The sequence below is a fragment of the Lynx rufus genome, unplaced genomic scaffold, assembly GCF_022079265.1.
Source record: "Lynx rufus isolate CCGP_SWC_20201006 ecotype Redwood Valley unplaced genomic scaffold, mLynRuf1.p SCAF_11, whole genome shotgun sequence".
Lineage (NCBI taxonomy): Eukaryota > Metazoa > Chordata > Mammalia > Carnivora > Felidae > Lynx > Lynx rufus.
In genome coordinates, this window is record NW_025814825.1 from 35,761,186 (window position 1) to 35,783,768 (window position 22,583).

The following is a 22,583-nucleotide window of genomic DNA, read 5'->3' on the forward strand; positions in this document are numbered from 1 at the left end:
TTTGAGTTTTTACCTGTTGCATTTGTTTTGATCATGAAATTTATAACCCCTGGAGAATAGTAAGTAAGAATAAAGGCTCTAAAGTCAGTCAGATGTGGTTCAAATCTTGGTTCCACTATATATTAGGTTTGTGACCTTGGGCAAATTATTTAACATCTAAGAGAATTAGTTTTCTTCATCTGTAAATGGAGGTAAGATTATTAACTATCTCAAAGGATTGTTCTAACAATTATTTGTGATAATGAAAAATATGAATATAAAATTACAGTGAAAGTGAATTTGCTGAGAGTATATGCAGACAGTATTATCATTGCCAGAAAATGAGAAAATTAAACATACACTGATCTCAAAGTATTCTCTATTCAAGTCCAATATACAACTGTAAGTCTGCTTCAGGTTCTACGTTTGTAGATTCAGAGTAACATAAATAAGACCTGTGGAGTCAGGCATGGAATTGAACTGACATACAGGTCTTCTTCTTATAGATAAGCACTCTAAGTCTTCCCTGTAGAGATGTCCTTTGATGTTTTGAAATGCATTACCACATTTTTCTTATTGGATCCGTTTTGTGGCTTCCTAAGGTGATGATTTATTTGGTGAGCCTTTTTTCTTCCAAGATAGTTCTAAAGTTTAAGTAGAATAGTGAAACTGGACCTGGCTTGGAATCAGCTTGAAACCAGAAATTGTGGACTTCAGTTTGGTACCTGATAACTGCAAAAAAATTGTATATATAATTAAAAAATTATGTCTACCTCTTTAACCAAATTATTGATGGACTCAAATAATAGAAATTTAGACTTTTTATATTTTTAAAATTTTTTAAGTTTTATTATATTTTAGGTTTATTTAATTATTTTCGAGGTGGGGAGAGAGAGAAAGGGTGCATGAGGGGCAGAGACAAAGGGAGAGAAGAATCCCAAGTAGGCTCTGCACCGTAAGTGGAGAGCCTGGTGTGGGGCTAGAACTCCAGAACTGTGAAATCATGTCCTGAACTGAAGTCGAGTCAGACGCTCAACTGATTGAGTCACCCAGGCACCTGACTTTTTTTTTTTTTTTTGGCACTTGACTTTTTTTTTTTTTTTTTAATTTTTTTCTGAGCCATTAGTAGTAATGAAAAATAAACAGAAGGGGGAAGAGATCAAAATAGTAAGAGTCTATTTGAAATGTATGTAGTCAGTTTTTTATAATGATCTGATTCTTGGCAATGTAAGAATACTTTTTATGGTATATACATTGGAATACTATGCAGTTGTTTAAAAAAAAAAACTAAAGCAGATTTTATTCTACTAATAAAGAACAGCTTCGGATATAATAAAGCAAGATGCAGATCAGTGCTGTAATATGTTGCCACACTTTTTTTTTAACAGGAAGATATATCTGTATATACATAATAACATTCATATTTTCATCTTTAGAGTTCTGGTAAGCACAGTCACATCTGAGGGAAGGAAATATATTTTTCATTCTATACTGTTTTGTACTACTTGAATTTTTAAAAAATTCTTAATTGAAGGGTGCCTCAGTCGGTTGAGTGTCCGACTTAGCTCTGGTCATGATCTCACAGTTCGTGAGTTCGAGCCCCATGTTGGGCTCTGTGCTGATGGCTCAGAGCCTGGAGCCTGCTTCAGATTCTGTGTCTCCCTTTCTCTCTGCCCCTCCCCTGCTCATGCTCTGTCTCTCCTTCAAAAGTAAACATTAAAAAAATTTTTTTTAATTGTTCATTGTATTGCCTTTAAACAAACTTTTTATTTAAAAAGATCAATTGAAACAAAAAAGTGTTCTTTGTATTTTGGGCAATATATAAATGTTGGTGTTTGGTAAGAAATAGTTTTTGCTATTCATTTGGCATTGAAATTTTCTGTTTTTGTGTAATTTATTTTTTATTTTTTTTTTTTTTAATTTTTTTTTTTTCAACGTTTATTTATTTTTGGGACAGAGAGAGACAGAGCATGAACGGGGGAGGGGCAGAGAGAGAGGGAGACACAGAATCGGAAACAGGCTCCAGGCTCTGAGCCGTCAGCCCAGAGCCCGACGCGGGGCTCGAACTCACGGACCGGGAGATCATGACCTGGCTGAAGTCGGACGCTTAACCGACTGCGCCACCCAGGCGCCCCTGTTTTTGTGTAATTTAGAATATCAGCACAGAAAGTAAAGATAATTAAAATCTGAGAATTGAGAAAAAAAACTTGTTTCTTCTGTTCTTGAAGTTGGATAAGGTCCTGTGTATGGAAGCATAGAGTGGCAGTCTCAAAAAATGATTGGTACTTAAAATGAAAACATATGAGTAAGATTTTTGAATGCAAGCCCTCTGACCAAACTATGTGAAGTTTAGGTAGCTTTAGATAGTAATATCATAATGGAGAACCAGTTTCAAGAGAGAAGGAAAGCAAGAACTAATGTTTATTGACAGTCTACGAGGTGTCAGGAACTTTACAAAAATTATCTTGTTTAATCATCAGTATACCATGAGTAGGCATTCTCTTTCTCCAATTTACAGATGAAGAAAGCCAAGTTCCAGAGTGACAAAGTGACTTTATTAAAGTCCCAAATACCACAGAGCTGGTATTTGAATCAGGGTCTGACTGACTCCAAAAATCATTTTTCTGCTATTCCATGATGATACTCCTTTAGCAAAAGTATTTCTTCCTGCCTCATACTTAAATTCTCTGTTGTAGCTATTTGGATGACCACTGTGCAGTATTGTTATTTTCTCTCTTTCCAGTTGTAGTAATAAATAGTTTTGGTAGCATCAGATAACATCAGTGTGCCACACTTTTGATGCCTGCTATGTAAGGGAGACCTAAGCTATAATAAGATTTTACTCTTTATTTTTAAGAATATAAATTAAAATATATGAATGTATTTTCCTACTATTTATTAATTTTTGTTTTGTTTTCCCCCAGAACTTTATGAAATCTTTCTCTCGAGAGCAAAAGAACGATGGAAAAGCTTTAGTGAAACAAGTTCAGAGAATGATACAGAAGGTGTGATTTTTTTTTTTTTAATACAAATTTCTGGGTGAAAATCCAGTCACTGAAGATACCAGTGTGATTTTTACCATGTGTCAGGAACTGTAGTAATTGCTTTACATACATTATCTTCTTTAATGTTAATAGCCCTTTAAGTAGGTGGTTATCCTGAATGGTATAAAAGGAAACTGAGGCTCAAAGTAGTTAATTTGTAAGCAGTGAATCTGTGATGTAAACCAGGTTTTTGGACCTTGGAGCTCAGGATTTATTCACAGCAGTAAGACTAATGGGGTGAAGTATTTTTAAGCTAACTCTTAACTTAAAGATAGATGGTCTTGGGGCGCCTGGGTGGCGCAGTCGGTTAAGCGTCCGACTTCAGCCAGGTCACGATCTCGCGGTCCGGGAGTTCGAGCCCCGCGTCGGGCTCTGGGCTGATGGCTCAGAGCCTGGAGCCTGTTTCCGATTCCGTGTCTCCCTCTTTCTCTGCCCCTCCCCCATTCATGCTCTGTCTCTCTCTGTCCCAAAAATAAATAAACGTTGAAAAAAAAAAATAAAAAATAAAAAAAAGATAGATGGTCTCCGGGGTGCCTAGGTGACTCAGTGGGTTAGGTGTCCAACTTCAGCTCAGGTCATGCTCTCATTGTTCATGGGTTTGAGCCCCGCGTCAGGCACTGTGCTGACAGCTTGGAGCCTGGAGCTTGCTTCAGTTTCTCCCTCCCTCCATCTCTCAAAAATAAACATTAAAAAATTAAAAAGATAGATGATCTTCATTCCTCACTTGTGACTTCCTGTCTCCTCACTCACTTTCACTCACTACCTAATTAATACATTATTTATAATTATTGTGCCATAGCCTTTGTTCATTTAACTTACAGACTTCATCTTTCCTTCCACTCTCATCAGTTTTTTTTCCTAGTCATTTTGGAGAAAACAGGAGCACTTTTTTCCTGTTAACATTGTATATTAAATATAGGTAAGTTTAGTCAGCCATCTCTTCTCCTTGAATAATAGGGTGCTATTTGTCTGCCAGTCACTTTTCTTTCTATATTTGTTTTACTTCATAGAAAGCAAACACTTTTCTTTTGCCAGTAAAACTCTAAAAATGAGCATGGTTTAGAATAGAGAAATGGTATACATTACAGAGTGGTTTCCTGTGAGTATGTAAACAACTTTGTTAAATTCCTTGAGTACTATTTTAGAGGAATGAAAGAAGAGTGGGGAAAATTGACTAAAGAAGGTTAGAGAGAAGACTTGATTTTGAGAAAAGTTCACGTAAGTATTGTTCGAGACCTATTAGCTATGTCAGCTATTTGTGGGAAACTAGAAGTGCAAGGAAAGACAAGATGTTAGCGGCTTTATATTGGCATAGCCTTAGCTGTTTATAATTCTTTTTGAATTTATTTTTATGAAGTATTGAAAATATAAGAATTAAAATTATAAGCATTTACTTTTGAGACATTTTGTCATGATTAAGTGGTAAAAGTTGCACTTTCGTAGAAATTAATTGCATGTAAGTGAAGAATTGTTCCAGTAAGGAACAGTGTTCTGTTTAAATTACTGATTTCTCATCTCCTGTGTGTTTATAATTTACAGTTGCCATTTAACTTTTTTGGCCATTGTTTTTCAAATATTACTTCTGCCACATTGTTTCTCTCCTTTTTGGACTCCAATTATGTGTATGTTAGACCACTTCACAGTGCCCTACAAGTCTCATACACTTAAAAAAAATTTTTTTTTTAACGTTCATTTATTTTTGAGAGACTGAGAGAGAGTATGAGCCGGGGAGGGGCAGAGAGAGAGAGAGAAAGGGAGACACAAATTTGAAGCAGGCTCCAGGCTGTGAGCTGTCAGCACAGAGCCCAACACGGCGCTCCAACCCACAACTGTGAGATCATGACCTGAGCTGAACTCTGATGCTCAACCGACTGAACCACCCAGGAGCCCCAAGTCTTGTACACTTAAAAAACATTGTTTTCCTTCTGTGCCTCAGTTTAGATGATTTTTATTCCTATAATCAGTTTCACCAATCCCCTCTTTTCCTATATCCAGTCTATTAGATATGTCCAATGAGTCTTTAATTTCAGATATTATATTCTGTAATTCTAGAATGTCTACCTGATTCTTTTCGTAGATTCTATTTCTCTGTGGCAATTCTTCATCTTTCCATCCCATACATTTCCCCCCATCTTTTCCTCTCTTTTCTTGAACATGTAACAGTCAATATTCTTGTTTATTCATTCCATTACTGGGTCATCTTCATGTCTGCTTTTATTGGCTGCTTTCCCCTTGATTACAAGTCATATTTTTCTGTTTATTTGCATATCTTAAAATTTCTAATTATATGTAAATCACTGAATAAAGAATAATATAGAAACTGAAGTGGATGTTTCCCCTGCAGAGGAAGCATGCTCTTTTCTGTCAGGGAGTTGGGTTATTACTTCAGTTCAGTCAGCAACTGAGCTAGGTTGGGACAAGGTTGAAGCTTTAGATATACTTAATTCATTGTGGGATTCAAATATCTGGGTAGGAAGAACTGTCCTGTTTTTATTAGAGGTTCCTCCCTCCCCTGAGATACTCTCCCTTGTGATTCTATGTATCACATCAGTGTTATTTGGTTATGAAGAGGTCTAAGGGTTTTTCTTTTCCCAAGGTTTCTCTTTTCCCAAGCAGAGTACCTTTGTGTATGGCAAACTCAGTCCTGAGCTCATGCCCAGACTTGGCATATGCCTCTAGGAAGAAAAATGGCTATGTAGGAAAGCCTCTTTTCTTTCTGGAATTTAAATCCTCCCTGTGTCTACAGTTTTCATATGCCTTTTTAAAAAAACTTGGGATATTTTAAGCTTACTTGTTTTTTTCCCCAGTTGTTATCATGGGAGTGATAGTCTGTTCTTACCTTGTATAAAAACTGGAAGTAGAAATCCTTCATATAGTTTTCTGATAAGTATATAAATATTTTCTTCATAAAAGAAACCCTTAAGTTCTAGTAAAAGCTATGTGGCATTTCTTTAAATTTCTTGATTATGAAGCTTTTAACTTTCCTTAAGTAACATCTGTGCTATATGATTATTCTGTGTGTACAAGATTGAACTGGGTATATAGTCAAGTAATCATTTTAATTTTATCTACCTTGCAAATGCAGGTGTATCTGTTGCTGATCGGGAGGCCAGTCTGGAATTAATTAAGTTGGACATATCCCGTACATTTCCATCCCTTTACATCTTCCAGAAGGTGAGTGTTTCTAACCAGTTATAACTAGTTTTTTTTTGTTTTTTTGTTTTTTAAGTAGGCTTCATGCCCAGTGTGGAGCCCAGCATGAGGCTTGAACTCACAACCCTGAAATCAAGACCTGAGCCAAGACCAAGAGTCAGTCACTTAGCCAACTGAGCCACCCAGACAGCCCTGTAACTACTTAAAAAAAATTTTTTTAATCCAACAGAACAAATTCTCAAATTCATAGCTATTATTTTTTTAAAGGCAAACTATAAAAGTTGGAGACCTTTATATAGAAAGTGTGAAACTAGTGGGAAAATTCTAAAGGAATTTCTGTTATTTTATTCCACTAACTGAATGCATTGCCGTTAGCATAGCCCATGATACCTTTATTCATTAAGGTGCATTTCTTTGTTTTACTTTTTATTCTGTAAGGTATTTGAATTTTAACATTTTGCTTATTAGTCAGTTAACATGTAAAGAACTTTTGCCCAAACCTTAGTTTTCCAGAATTACTATTGAAATGGGAAAAAAATGGCTTATAAAAATCATTTTGTGCAGAGGCTTACGAGTTGCTTGTGAGAAACGTACTTTGTGAGAAATGATTACATTTTGTGTGGACTGTATATTTCACACATGGAATTCCTCTATAGATTGATAAAACGAGATAAAAATTTTTACCATTAAGATTAAAATTATTGATAAACATAACTTGCTGTAGCTTGATGGGTTTCTTTTGCTGAAATTATATTGTATGAAATGGAACAATCTGTTTTCATCATAATCTTGTACCAAATCTAGCAATCTTTAAAATGATAACTTGTATCTGTCAAGTGAGTTTATTTGGTTTTTTCAGGATTAAATATTTTTTTATTCTTTAGAGAAAATATCTTGGCAGAGTATATGTAGAATATTTCTGATAATGATACAATATACTAACTAAAACTAGTCATTTAGGAAGTCTTTAAAAATTAATTATTTGAGAATTAACTTAGAGACTATTATTTGTACAGTTTGACATTTCATTTTTCTCTCTTAAGGGTGGTCCATATCATGATGTCTTACATAGTATCTTAGGGGCATATACGTGTTACAGACCTGATGTTGGTTATGTAAGTATTTGTTTCAGTCTGGTTTTTGAATATAAACATTTTATCTTCGCAAAGTATCTTACATTGCACTAGCTCCCAAATGTCTGTATTCTCTATGTCTTATTTTTCTTCGGCCTACCAACTTACCTAGAGAGGAATCTTCCCAGGGGTTTATGAGACTGCCCACCAGATTTCTGGAAGAACTGCTGGGATTTCATTATTCAATTTGTAAACTTTTATTTATTGCCACTGCTGTTGGTATGGTACTTTATCCCCTTCTTCCAGTGCCTGTGCCTCTAGAGATAAACCTCTTCTATTATGCCAGTTTGAGGGAAGGATAGGCATCTGTCCATACAGGATAGAGGAAGGAGACTTGGGCCTTTTATAAACTGGTTGAATCCTAGTTTTAGCCTTACCTCCCAATTTCAGAGGGACCTGATAACTTCAGTTTCTGAGCCTTCCAGATGTATGGCTGAATTGGCTTGCTGCTTATTCCTCCTCTGCTTCCTCCTCTGCAGATATTTTAGTTTCAGCATTCATCATTTCAGCATTTAACTAATTTAACATTTAGTTAAAATTTCTAAAATGCTGTTGACATTTTTATTTACTGTTTATATTATTTTCCATTCTCTTTGTCCTTCTAGGCTAATATTTTTTTTCTTTACCGTCATTTTAGTTGGATTTGGGAGGGAACAAAGAAAAATGTGAGTGTTCAATTTGCCGTGTTTAACTAGAAGTCATAAAACCTCATCTGCTCACCTCTGTCTTAAAATAGGAGAGTTTCAGAGAATAGGATTGTTGTCTGGTACAACTTAACTTACTCTGTTTTGTTACATGTTCATTTGTACGTTTGTTTATTCATTCACTCAACAAATATTTGTGTGGTCATTGCTATATGCCAGGCATTGTTCTAGGCACTTTAGATACCTCAGTGAACAAAATAAAGATTATTCCCCTTCTGACACTTAGGGTTTAGGAGGAGGAGACAAACAACAAACAAATAAATCATGTTATATTAAAAGGTAATAAGTGCTACAGGAAAAGTAAAAAGTATGGTGTATAAAGGGGGAAAGTGCTAGGTTTGAGAATGGGACAGGTTTTGTATTAAAGAAGATTGTCAAGTAGTCCTTATGGAGAAAGTAAATTTGGACGAGGAGTCTAAACTCTCTTGTTTGGGGTGCCTGGGTGACTCAGTTAAGCATCTGATTCTTGATCCTCAGCTCAGGTCTTGATCTCAGGGTGGTGAGTTCAAGCCCTGCACTGGGCTCCGTGCTGTACATGAAGCCTATTTAAAAGTGAAATGAAATGAAATAAAGACTCTCTTGCTCATGTTTTATGTCTTAGAATTATAAAAACATTATGTAATGTTCACATCTTTTAAAGATTTTATTTTTAAGTAACCTCTACACACCCAATGTGGGGCCTTGAACTCACAACCCTGAGATCAAGAGTCACATGTCTTTGAACCGAGCCAGCTAGGTGCCCTGGTTATAGCTTACTTCTGAGTAGAATAAAACCCTTGAGTCTTGATTATCACCTGTCTGTAGGTCCTCTGATATAAGCTTTGCATTTTGAAGCAAGGAAGTAGGGAGCTATTAATTTGTCTGGACTGTAACTACTGTGAACTTGGCTTGCACTATGGTGGGGCTCTAAGGTCAGTAGATCATAAAGGTGGAAGTGAGGAGACTACATTTTCCAGTATCTCAGGAGGAGTCAGAAACTGTAGACCAGGACTCCGGTATTACTGTAAGAACTTTGCAAGGTGTGTATCTTCCCTGCATTTATTTTCATTATAGTTTTCTGTTTGTCTGTAGTGATTATCAGCAAAACAAAAACAAGAAAGATCTGTGTGCATGTGTGCAAAGGCAATAAAGAATAGGGAATATAAGTAGTTGACTTCCTCCCATGACCCAGCCAAGCTTAAGGGAAGGAAGAAAGATTTCAAGTAACAAAGTGGTTCAGTTACACAGGTATTTCAACTGGTAGTTTTACTTCTTTTTCTTTCTTGTTTTTTTTCTTTGTTTTTTTTTTTTTTTTTTTTTTTTTTTCAAAGTAAGCTCTATGCCCAATGTGGGGCTTGAACTCACAACCCCAAGATCAAGAGTTGCATGCTGTTTCAACTGAGCCAGCCAGGCACCCCTAAAGTTTTACTTCTTAAGCTGCGTGGTCTATCCATAAGGGTTTTTTGTTTGTTAAATTTTTATTTTGAATAATTTCAAACAGAAAAGTTGCACCAGCTCCATCCCAGCGCCACTTCCAGGATCCAGTCAGAGTTGGATGTGGCATTTAGTTGTCCTGTTGCCTTAGTGTCCTTTCATCTGGAACAGTTTTTTAGCCTTTTCTGTCTATCATGACTGTAACACTTTTGAAGAGTCAAGCCTGATTTTATAATGACCCTTTTTTGATTCTTTTGCAGTAGTTTCCTGATCATTTCCTCATGGTTAGATTTAGGTTATACATTTTTCATAGAAATACTATGTAAATGGTGTGCTTATTTTAGTGTATCACATCACAAGTTGATAAATCATACAGAATATTCAAAAATTGGACTTTGAAGATACTGTAGAAATAACTTTATTTTTATTTCCTTTTCATATATACGAAATAGTGATATATGATAAATCTGAGCTTTAAATAGCTCTGTGATACACATCAAATAAAAATTCTAAGAAAGTGTTGTCAGTGTTTAAGTGGCATTTTTCTTTTTTGGTGTGATGTAAAATAATGTTTTTTAAACAGCATCTTAGATTCAATTAAATATATTTTTAATTCCTTCTATTGGCTACTCTTCTATTACAGATGGTTAACAATTTTAATATAAAAATATATTTTTATATTAGAAATATAATTGTGGGGCGCCTGGGTGGCTCAGTTGGTTGAGCGTCCAACTCTTGGGTTTGGCTCAGGTCATGATCTTGAGGTTTCATGAGTTCAAGCCCCACATGACCCCCTGCTTGGGATGCTCTCTCTCTGTTCCTCCCCAACACACGCTGTCTCTCTCTCTCTCAAAATAAATAAACTTAAAAAAATTTTTTTAGGGGCGCCTGGGTGGCTCAGTCGGTTAAGCAGCCGACTTCGGCTCAGGTCATGATCTTGCGGTCCGTGAGTTCGAGCCCCGCGTCGGGCTCTGTGCTGACAGCTCAGAGCCTGGAGCCTGTTTCAGATTCTGTGTCTCCCTCTCTCTGACCCTCCCCCCATTCATGCTCTGTCTCTCTCTGTCTCAAAAATAAATAAACGTAAAAAAAATTTTTTTTTAATTTTTTTTTAAAGAATATAATTGTAAACAAACAGACATGGTCTTGTCTCTGTACTGTAGTAGTTTCCTATTATTGCCATAACAAATTGCCACAAACTTAGTGGCTTTAAACAATATAGATTTATTATCTGGAAGCTCTGGAGATTAGAAATCTGAAAGTCAAGGTATTGGCAGGGCTGTTATCTTTCTGGAGGCTCTAGGGAAGAACTCACTTCCTTGCCTACTCTGGCTTCTGGAAACTGCCCGCATTCCTTGGCTCTTGACCCTGCACCTCCATCTTCAAAGCTAGTAGTATCGTATCCTCAAGTTTCTCTCTCTCTGATTCTCCTACTTCCCTTTTTTATTTATAAGGATCCTCATGATGATTACATTGGGCACACCCACCAATACACTTACATTGTGATCTCACCATCACAAAATCCTTAATTTAATCACATCTGCAAAGTCCCTTTTGCCATGTAAGAAATCATTTTCACAGGTTCCAGCGATTAGGATATAGATCCCGTCCTAGGCACGTTATTCTGCCTACCACAGGCTCTGTCCTCATGGAATTAATACTCTAGAAAATCAAATAGGGAATTTCTGTAGATTTTGCCGAAAGTAATCAGAAGAAGCCAGGGAAGTAGGAGGAGAACAAAAAAATACTGGATCACAGAACCAAACGGAATTCTAGGAGCATAGAAAAGTGCCCATTGGGGTTTATAAGTACTGGTTATCCTGGCAAGAAGTTTCAAGATAGTATAGTAATGGAGTGGGAATCCAGACTGAGGTGTGCTAAAAACTTCAAAGAGAGCTGAGAAAGTAGAAATAGTGATTGTAGGCAAACCTTTCAAAACATTTGGTTGGGAAAAAGAGACCATGGTTTCATTGCAAATATCCTTAGTGGTCTTTTTCTGTAAGTCTCTTATGCAAGTCTTTACCAGAAGTAAAGTGGATGATGAATTTTTTTTTTTTTTAGTAAAAGAATGAGGTTTGTTTTTGTTTTTGTTTTTTTTTTAAATATTTATTTTTGAAGGAGAGAGAGAGAGAGTGAGAGAGCAGAGGAGGGGCAGAGAGAGAAGGAGACACGGAATCTGAAGCAGGCCCCAGGCTCTGAGCTGTCAGCACAGAGCCCAATGTGGGGCTCGAACCCATGAATCGTGAGATCATGACCTGAGCCAAAGTCATATGCTTAACCAGCTGAGCCACCCATGTGCCCCAAAGAATGAGTATTTTTATAGCAGCAGTTCCATATCACTTATTTGCTAAAAAATTCATAATAGTTCTCCATAACTCAAGCAAGCATCTATATAGATGAGCTTTTTACTCAATGCCTTTCACTGTTTGTAAATACATCATACTTAAGTTCTCTCATTATAATATCTGATGGAAAAAAGTCTCTTCAACAAATGGTGTTGGGAAAATTGGACAGCAACATGCAGAAGAATGAAACTGGACCACTTTCTTATACCATACACAAATCAAAAATGGATGAAAGATCTAAATGTAAGACAGGAAACCATCAAAATCCCAGAGGAGAACACGGGCAGCAACCTCTTTGACCTCAGCCAGAGCATCTCCTTACTAGACATATCTCCAGAGGCAAGGGAAATAAAAGCAAACATATGAACTATTGGGACTTCAACATTAAAAGCTTCTGCACAGCTCAGGAAACAATCAACAAAACTAAAGTGCAACTTATGGAATGGGAGAAGATATTTACAAATGATATATCTGATAAAAGGTTAGATTCCAAAATCTATAAAGAGCTTAACAACTCAACACCCAAAAAACAAATAACCAGTTAAGAAATGGGCAGAAGGGGCGCCTGGGTGGTGCAGTCGGTTAAGCGTCCGACTTCAGCCAGGTCACGATCTCGCGGTCCGTGAGTTCGAGCCCCGCGTCAGGCTCTGGGCTGATGGCTCAGAGCCTGGAGCCTGTTTCTGATTCTGTGTCTCCCTCTCTCTCTGCCCCTCCCCCGTTCATGCTCTGTCTCTCTCTGTCCCAAAAATAAATAAATGTTGAAAAAAAAAAATTTTTTTAAAAAGAAATGGGCAGAAGACATGAACAGACACTTTTCCAAAGAAGACATCCAGATGGCCAACAGACACATGAAAAGATGCTCAACATCACTCATCATCAGGGAAATACACATCAAAACCATGAGATACCACCTCACACGTGTCAGAATGGCTAAAATTAACAACGCAAGAAACAACAGGTGTTGGCAAGAATGTGGAGAAAGGGGAACCCTTTTGTACTGTTGGTGGGAATGCAAACTGGAGAACAGTATGGAGATCACTAAAGAAAACTAAAAATAGAACTACCCTACATTCTAGCAATTGCACTATTAGGTATTTACCCAAAGGATATAAAAATACAGATTTGAAGAGGTACATGCACTCTAATGTTTATAGCAACATTATCAACAATAGCTGAACTATGGAGAGAACCCAAATGTCCATTGACTGATGAACAGGTAAGGAAGGTGGTATGTGTGTACCACACCACGCTATATACCACCTTCTTTATATATGTGTATACACACACATACACATACATATATACACAGTGGAATATTACTCAGCCATCAAAAATAATGAAATCTTGCCATTTGCAATGACGTAATGGAGCTAGAATGTATTATGCTAGTAAAATAAGTCCAAGAAAGACAAATACCATATGGTTTCACTTATGTGGAATTTAAGAAACAAAACAGATGAACATATGGGAAGGTGAGGGAAAAGAGGAGAGAGGAAAACAAACCACAAGAAACTCTTAAAGATGGAGAACAAACTATAAGTTGATGGTTGGAGGTGGGTGGGAGATAGGCTAGATAGGTGATGGGTATTAAGGAGGGCACTGGTTCTGATGAGCACTGGGTGTTGTATTAAATGATTAATCACTGAATTCTCCGGAAACCATTATTGCACTGTATGTTAACTAAAATTTAAATATAAAGTTAAGAAAAAAAGTTCTCTCATTATAATAAATCTTGTGCTTCAGCTGGGCTGGTCCTACACCTCTTTACTCCTATTTCTTTCTGCCACTGGAATGGTTTTTTCATATTTCTTCATCCTACTTTCCAGGAACCCAGCCTCACTGTCCAACCTCCCACAACCTCTTCTGTCTTAGAATTTCAGCAGCAGTTCTCATACATTTCTTTTATTCTTAGTTCCTGATTTTCTACCTCAGACAGATGTGCTATAACAATGAAAGCAATCACCTGATTTTCACTATACTCTACTTCGAAAGACTTCAGACTTAGAGAAAATGAAAGTGAGACAATACATGGAGATAGACTTTTGTAACAAGTAAAAGCCAATACTTTATTCTTTTTTTCCAAGAAATTTTCCTAATTCTTTTTATTTTATTTTTGTTGTTTTGAGAGAGAGGGTGGAAGTGAAAGAGGGGCATGGCAGAAAGAGACAATCCCATGAGGGAGAGAGAGAGACACACATACGCACAAGTAGGGCTCACCTAAAGTGGGGCTTGTGTTCACCCAAAGTGAGGCTTGTGCATACCTGAAGCAGAGCTGGAACTCACCCTATGTGGGACTCAAGGTCATGAACCTTGAGATTGAGCCCTGAGCTGAAGTCAGATGCTTAACCGACTGAGCTACCCAGGCATCCCATTCCCTAATTCTTTTTAAGCCATAACACATGAACAAGAAATGTAAAATTAGGGAGATTTCATAATTACTAACAGGTTCTCTGTATTTACTTTCATTGGCAAATAATCCTCGTGGTCTAGTGGTTAGGATCCGGCGCTCTCATTGGCAAATAAAAAGAAATCTTGATTAATTCTACTTTAATCATTTTATAATTTTTTAAGAATACTGTAAGATAAAGTACATAGAATTATTATTGTAAGCATATTTTGATTAATTTCTTTTCTCTTTGAAGGTCCAAGGGATGTCCTTCATAGCAGCAGTTCTCATTCTCAATTTGGAAGAGGCAGATGCCTTCATTGCGTTTGCAAATCTCCTCAATAAGCCATGCCAGTTGGCCTTTTTTCGTGTGGATCACAGCATGGTATGAACATTTGGAATGAATCGTATTTTCCTTTAATTGTTGGTTTCTATAGTCTGAATGCTCTTTTGGAGGGAAAAACAGTAATTGGAAGACTAAAATAAGTTTTTCATTGAATTACGGTTTTGCAAATGCTTGATGAAAAGACTCAGAAAGAGGTGCTAAGCAAGACTTTTTGTTAATTTGTTATTAGGGATTTAATTTCTTTACTTCTAGAGTATACTCTAGTATGCTCTTTAATAACTTTATTGATATTTCTATCTTTAGATGTTGAAATATTTTGCAACGTTTGAAGTATTTTTTGAAGAAAATCTCTCCAAACTATTTCTTCATTTTAAATCTTACAGTCTTACACCAGACATATACTTGATAGACTGGTAAGTCATAACATACATAAAATATAATTAAAAATAAAAAACCAAGTAGGGGCACCTGGGTGGCCCAGTCAGTTAAATGTCCGACTTCGGCTCAGGTCATGATCTCATAGTTTGTGGGTTTAAGCCCCACATCAGGCTCTGTGCTGACAGCTCAGAGCCTGGAGCCTGCTTCAGATTCTATGTCTCCCTCTTTCTCTCTGCCCCTCTCTTGCTTGTGCGCACGCTCTCTCAAAAATAAAATACTTAAAAAAAAAAAACTTTTTGTGTAATTCAGGAACTAAAGTAAATCTTATGTACAGGATTATACATCTGAAAACTTCTTCCCTTACAAGTAGAGAAATTCACATTTTTGTGGGGAAGCATTTGATTAAGAACATGGACTCTGGGCTGAAATGAGAATCCCTCAGTTTGTATTTTAGTCTCTTATATAGAAAATGAGAATAATAATATCTATATCTTAAGCTGGTATGAGGGTGTTTTACATGGATTATTTCATTCAATGCCTAGTACATACTACATATACTCTCAGAAAGAGAGCCATTTCTTTATTCTTCACACACAAGAGCTTGTGATAGTTACGATAGTGGGTTTTTTGTTTTTTTTTTTTTTTTTTGAAGGCTTTGTTTTTTCAAGGCTTTATCCAGCTTTTTGACAGAAGAGTGGAGCCTTATTTAGGTGCTAATGCCTTTTTTTCAACTTTCCAATTTCAACACTTCCTTGCCAAAGACTCTGGTGAGCCCGTTGATTACAGAACGGAGGGGTGGTGAATTTTGCCAAAGGGATGGTGCAGTTATCTTAAGATAGGTTGTTAAGAGTATGTATGAAACATTCAACCCTTAAATTCTAATCACCAAATTCAGTGGATTTCATGTAAATGATCCTAAGTTTTAATATAGAAAAATAAATAATTAATGGCTTTGATCAAATATGCTGTCTTACCAGTTTTTTGGGGCTTCTTTTATTTAAGATTTTTTTAAAACTTATTTTTCGGTGTGTTCTCATCCATTCCCACTAGGAACATTAGAGTTCCTCTGGGAAGGACCCAAGATAATGGGGGAGAAGAAAGGTTTTATATCATGAGACCCAGAGGACCAAGATCAAATACTAAGAGGGGGAAGGGGGGGAAAATACTCAATTTTCAGGCCTGAGGAGTGTCAACAGGAGACAAACCAGGATCACAATTAATAATAGGGAGCAGGATGGAACCAATAATGAGTGAGTACTGTGTACTAGAAACTTCCTAGACAGTGGTAGTGCCATTCTCTCTCTCATTTTGAGCAATGAATTACTGTTCTCTGTACTACCAAGGGCATGCTTTTTGTTGTGCAATTAAATATGTGTTTATAATGTAAGAAATAGACAAGGGTTTTTGTTTCACTGCCTCTGTTCAACTTACTACATACAAATCCCACAATCGATTATGCAAGAGAAAAGAGGAATAAATAAGTGGCAGTGCTAAATAGGGTAGGAGCCTTTAGTTCTCTTCCTCAGGTTTCATCAGCACTACCTCAAATAAACACAATCTTTGTAAAAAAAAAAAAAAATGTGTATTTTGTGGGTGCCTGGCTGGCTCAGTATGTAGAGCATGCGACTCTTGATCTTGGGGTTGTAAGTTTGAGCCCCATGTTGGTTGTAGAGATTAGTTAAAAATAAAATCTTAAAAAAAAAAAAAAATGTGTGCTTTGCCAAGGCAGCTTCAAGAAAAGTTCTCTAGCACCTACTCTCCTATTTCCCCAACCAGAATGCCGCCCCGAAGCACCACTGGATAAAGAATTACATGATCAGACATTGTCAGAAATGATGGGAAAAACCGTTTTGGTGATTCTGTTGGGAGCGTATACATGCTCCAAAAGAAGTAGTAAGTAAAGTTTGGTAAAGGGAAAAACAAAAACCCAGTAGATAGATGTCTGTGGTAGGAGAAGAGAGACAAGTCAGACATTATGATTTTTAGGTTAATAGATACTTGGGTTCCTCATACAATAATAAGTAACTTTTTTGAGCATTTCTTATGTGCCAGGCACTGTTCTAAATACTTTACATTTATTCCTTTAATTTTCAAAACAATCCTGAGAGGTAGGTAATATCATTCTTTGTTTACTAATGAGGAAACTGAGGCACAGCAAGGGTGGATATCTTGCTCAAGGTAACACTACTAATGTCAAACTCAGATATTATGGTTTCAAAGACCATATCCTTAACTACTAGGTGATTTTGTCACTCTAATATGTGTTAAGCCATATCTCTATGGAAGGTTGTAAATTCACATAATTTCGTTATTTGTTACTTTCCCACTGCTCAAGTTTTTGAAAGAAGGAGTTATATCTTATTTGCCTTTTTATCCCTAATTAAGCACTGTTGTTTTTATATAGAGATGTTTAATGAGTGAATGGATAAATGAATGAAAAATTTCAATGACTATTTCCCCCCTAATTTTAGGATCTTCACACTGTATAGCAAATCACTCCCACTTGATCTGGCCTGTAGAGTCTGGGATGTATTTTGCAGAGATGGGGAGGAATTTTTATTTAGGACTGGATTAGGAATCCTCCGATTATATGAAGATATTCTTCTACAAATGGACTTTATTCATATAGCACAGTTCCTAACTAAATTGCCAGAAGATATCACATCAGAAAAGCTGTTCAACTGTATTGCAGCCATTCAGATGCAGAATAGCACCAAAAAATGGACTCAGGTAGAGTGACCTCTTCCTACTTCTTCTAATAGATATGTTAAAACAATCAGTTGACTTCTTGTAAAAAAAAGTTACTTATTTCTCAAATGTTAGTATTTAATTAAAAATCAATTAAAAACTGATTTTTGACTTTGAAAGAGCAAGAGTTTAAAACATATTACTTCTCTTTCACCTATCCAAACCTATATTATTTTTATGTAAGTCCAGTAATGTTTTGCATTTAGTGAACTACAATCTACAGTGGTCCCATTTGCCAGAGCAATTCTGTAATTACTTTGGTATCTCAAGTAGACAACAACTGTATTAAACACCTACTGCGTGCTAAGAGTTTGCAATAGAAAGTATATAATGTATGATTTGTAGCTTTTTAGATGCTTTTAGTCTTGTTAGGGAAGCAAACATTGGCAGTCTAAGTTAAGTGACATATAAGATAGCATTATCACTTGCTCCTTGAATGATAGATGGTAGGCATCATAAGCTCACAGTTTTATTACTTATGAAAATGAAATCTAAGAATACTGGTCCAAAAAAAAAAAAAGGGAATATCGGTCAAGAAAATGTTCTGTTACCAAATAGTAATTTCATAATATTTGGCAAGTGATAAAAAACTGGAATGTATATACCATAAAATTGGGTTGAAACAAACAAGAGGATTTGAGAATGGCAGTCTTCCAGTGGACAGAGTTAAATATACTAAAGCCTTTTCGCATTAATAAGCTATAGTTATTTAAATATCTTAATCTGTGTGGTAGCTAATTTTGAGGATTAATCTTTCCTTTATATAATTTTCAGGTCTTTGCCTCTGTAATGAAGGATATTAAAGAAGGAGACAAGAATAATAGTCCTGCTTTGAAAAGCTAATCTTCAAAATTAAGACTAAATGTAATGTAAAAGATGTTTTTTTGATAAAAGTTTTTTGTTTCCTATGTAAAAAACATGGAAGAAAATGTTGGAGAAATCTAAACGAATCAAGACATGGGAAAGTGCTGATTTTGAATTCCATGACTGAAGTTAATGAAATGAGTAACTGATTGACAGTATTAATAAAAAAGTATTTTGTAGAGAGCCCTTTTACAAAGGAAAAAGTTTAAATGGCTAGTTCATACTCCATAATTTGGAGTGAACGGTTTAATGCAATAAACTTTTTTAACAGCTTTGGAGATTATTCAAATTTTTACATCTTTTCTTTCTTAACAGTTACCATAAAAGCACTTTGGAGGTCAGAGCAGATTGTTAAATACTACTTTAACTTCCAAAATACTATTTGAAATAAACACCTTAGTACAAACATTGTCTCCAGTTCTGACCTTTTGAAGATATTAGAGACCAAGAGTAAGCAACTTTGATTGTAAATTATTTAAGTCATTGAAGTCATTACCTTCACTCACAGGTTGGGGGAAGTTTGGGTTTTCTGGGAACTGGAAATACTGGTGGGAGCTTGTTTCACATTCAATTAGATGTTTTCCACAGTATCATGTCTGTCTGTTTCTGAAGGGAAATTGTTTCTTAGGGAATTCCTGTCACTCAGAGAATTTTAGCCTTTCTGTTTCTAGTGTAAGAAATTGTTCTATTACTAGAATTATTAAATTCATCTAGTAATTTAAGAAAGCTAACTGGTAGAAGGAAAGTTCTTTGCACTTTAGTGGACTGAAGACTTGATTTTGGAAGTAAGTCCATAAATATCAATGAGATTTTTCACTGGTAAGAGTAAAACATATGAATTCTGAGAGTTCTTAAATAGCATGCTACTTGGCAAGATGTTAAACTTCTTAGTTGAAATTCCTTCACTGTCTGTAGAAACAAAATTTAATTCCGTTTTAAATTTGAAATCTTAACATGTAGCCAAGTCTATGACTTGTAAAACACTGTGCATAATTTTCTAATCAATGGAAATAAGAGTAAAAGAAAAAGATAAAATTAACTTTTTTCTAACAAGTCTAACTTTGATGGTATAGTGGATAAAGAAATTATTAATTATTGGTAAATTCATATGAAATTTATTATATTATGTTTAATCCTTGAACCTAAATCACTTGAGTATTATAAGTGATATCTGTATAACATGCTCTTTTGTTAATAATTAGATATACAGTGTGCTTTTATGTTGCAGTTTGGTTTAAAACAAATCTTAAGCATACTATTTCTGGTAGCAGTATGTAGTCTTCAAACTAACAAGCCTGAGAACCTTGTTAGTTCAGTGACTGCCTCTTTAGGAGTATGGGACCAGATGGTGTCCATATATTTTTACCCCATGGGTCATTCTAGCCTAGGGACCACTAGTGGAACCCTCAGAAGTTAACTCCTATCTTTGGAGCTTACTTAGTGGAAACTAGTAGTGTAATAATATTGAGGGAGTATCCAGGGTCTTAATAGGTTTTAGAATGACATTTTAACTCTGGTAACTACTTCCTTGGTATTGGTGGTCCTGGTAACAGGGAATGTAACCGCTGGCAGTAATCTCATTGAAGTTATACTACCTGCCTAAATTTAATCTTACTTTTGTGTATTTGTTTCCTGAGTTGACCTAAATTACTGTATTACTTTTTCTCATTTTTATTATTGTACAGTTTCTTTACCTTTCAAATATAAATGTGTATATAAAATGTAAATACAAGGAATTCACTAAAAACCACTATTAATAATTACTGTGTAAATAAAACTTGTAAGCAGAGTAATTACTTGAAATGAGTGTTCATTACTTTGGGGATAACTGGTTTATTTTACCACATTTGGAGGAAAAGAATAACTTTTTTTTTTTTTTTTTTTTTGCCAAATTTCTTCTTCAGGGGATATTTTTAGTCCTTCAGCCTCTTGAGACTGACCATAGTGGCAGTTCAAATATTGTACTGTATCTTCCTTTGAACCTACTCTACAGGCAATATAAGGTTGTTTTACATGGTCAGTGTATGATAGGTTGTTTGGTTTTCAGTTAAAAAATAAGTTTTCCTAAAAATCTCCAAGATTATATAAAATTTAATATGTATAATGTTTCGTTTGTCTACTTAATATATATATTATATGTATATTATATATGTATAATATATATATATATATATTGTTTCTCATTTTATGTCCTTTCAGCCAGGTATACATTGTATTATTTAAGTGGTACTTAGAAGATCCCAGTAAGTAGCATAATTTTCTTTTTTTTTTAATTTTTTAATGTTTATTTTTGAGAGAGAGAGAGTGCAAGCAGGGGAGGGGCAGAGAGAGAGGGAGACACAGAATCCAAAGCAGGCTCCAGGCTCCAAGCTGTAAGCACAGCTGGAGCCCGATGCAGGGCTTGAATGAACTCATGAACCGTGAGATCGTGACCTGAGCTGAAGTCGGATGCTTAACCAACTGAGCCAACTAGGTGCCCCAGGTAGCATAGTTTTCTGAAAGCCCTAGAACATAGTTACGGTTTTTGCTGATTTCTTTTGCATTGATGATCTTCATATAATGTTATTGGTTTGGGTATATTTGTTTGACTTTACAAAAGTTAGGTAGCATTTGCAAAAGGGCATTGGGATTGTGAAGCCTCCGACTTTAGGATAACAGCTTTCATTGTAGCTTGGGAATTGATGCTATTTTTATCTAGAGCAGTCAACATTTTAAGAGTCTATACTGTTAGTGTAATTCTAAATTATATAATCATGGAATAATTTATATTACTTCATAATGCCATACATTTTATTTTTCTTTTTCTTATTTTTGATTGATAAAATTCTTTTGTATTCCATGAGCATATTCAGACAGCAGAGATGGGTATAAAAGAGGTGAAAAAACATGTGAAATAGCCATGTTTAATTTTCTACGACTAGTTGGCATATACAGTGTCAGAAAACAAAGTCTTACCTCTGGGGGAAAAAGTGATTTTTGTATTGAATTCATGTTATTTTGATGTTATATGTGATGCTGACGTGAGCACTCATGTTATTTTGATGTTATCAAAGCAGTGTCCAAAATAGGAATTCCCAAAATTAGTAAAACTTCATTAATTATAACTTCACTGCTTCACCCATGTAAAAACAAAAATTAAAACAGAAGATTTCAGGGAAACTAGTGACTTCAGAGAGAAGAAATCCTGGCCCGTTGAAAATATTTTTTGTTTACTAACAGTGTAATTGCAATAGAAGTGAAATACTTGGTACTTTAAATGAGAGTGGGAACATTTGCTAAGCCCTGCTAAGCATTGCCTCTTAATATTTTGATAGACTAAATAAAGTTGCAAGGCTTGGGAAGTTAGCAAAATTGCATTTCTTTCCAAACATTCTACCATTTCATGTGGTTTTATTATTTGCATATCATCCTGTGGGTTGAGCTTGTTTTCTAATAAATGCCAGAAGATTTGACTTTTAAAAAAATTGCAAAGTGTTTTCATTTGTTGAACATTTAAGTAAACAGTACTTTATGGTTTTATTTAAGGTAACTTGACTTTTGTACTATTGCAATATATTTGGAGAGTCACTTTTGTAATAAAAATGTAAATGATATACAGATTTGAAAAAGTATATAAAATTGACAGCGGTGCATGTATGTTCTCATTTTTTTCATCTTCAGGCAAAGTATCATACATAATGATACTATAAAACCAGAAAGTGAAGCTTCAGTTTTTCCTGATCTAGGCACTATTGATAATGTTGTAAGTAAATGATGTATTTTGATTATTACATAAATTGCAAAGGCTTTTAATTTTAGCATGTATATATATATATTTTTAATTTTTTTAATGTTTATTTTTGAGAGAGACAGAGTGTGAGTGGGGGAGCGGCAGAGAGACAGAGGCGTCGAATCCCAAGCAGGCTCCAGGCTCTGTCAGCACAGAGTCTGACGTGGGGCTCAAACCCACGAGCCGTGAGATCATGGCCTGAGCTGAAGTTGGACACTTAGCTGACTGAGCCACCCAGGTGCCCCTAGCACCTTAAGAAATTTTGAAAGGAAAGTATTTACTTGATTAAAACCTTGTAGATTGTACGTAAGATTCCTGAGAAGA

General features: G+C 35.6%; 1 protein-coding gene across 3 annotated transcripts in view; it reads left to right on the top strand.

The window, feature by feature from the left end:
- The window catches only part of TBC1D12 (TBC1 domain family member 12), a 102,327-nt gene extending 82,044 nt beyond the window's left edge, over positions 1–20,283 (top strand). For all 3 annotated transcript variants that reach the window (XM_047073195.1, XM_047073193.1, XM_047073194.1), the window contains 7 exons: positions 2,904–2,984; positions 6,109–6,197; positions 7,220–7,291; positions 14,411–14,539; positions 14,804–14,913; positions 17,350–17,608; positions 18,401–20,283. In XM_047073195.1, coding sequence (XP_046929151.1) covers positions 2,904–2,984; positions 6,109–6,197; positions 7,220–7,291; positions 14,411–14,539; positions 14,804–14,913; positions 17,350–17,608; positions 18,401–18,469 — 809 coding nt within the window. In that variant the 3' untranslated portion in view covers positions 18,470–20,283. The remainder of the gene's footprint in view (positions 1–2,903; positions 2,985–6,108; positions 6,198–7,219; positions 7,292–14,410; positions 14,540–14,803; positions 14,914–17,349; positions 17,609–18,400) is intronic.
- The last annotated feature ends 2,300 nt before the right edge of the window (positions 20,284–22,583 follow it).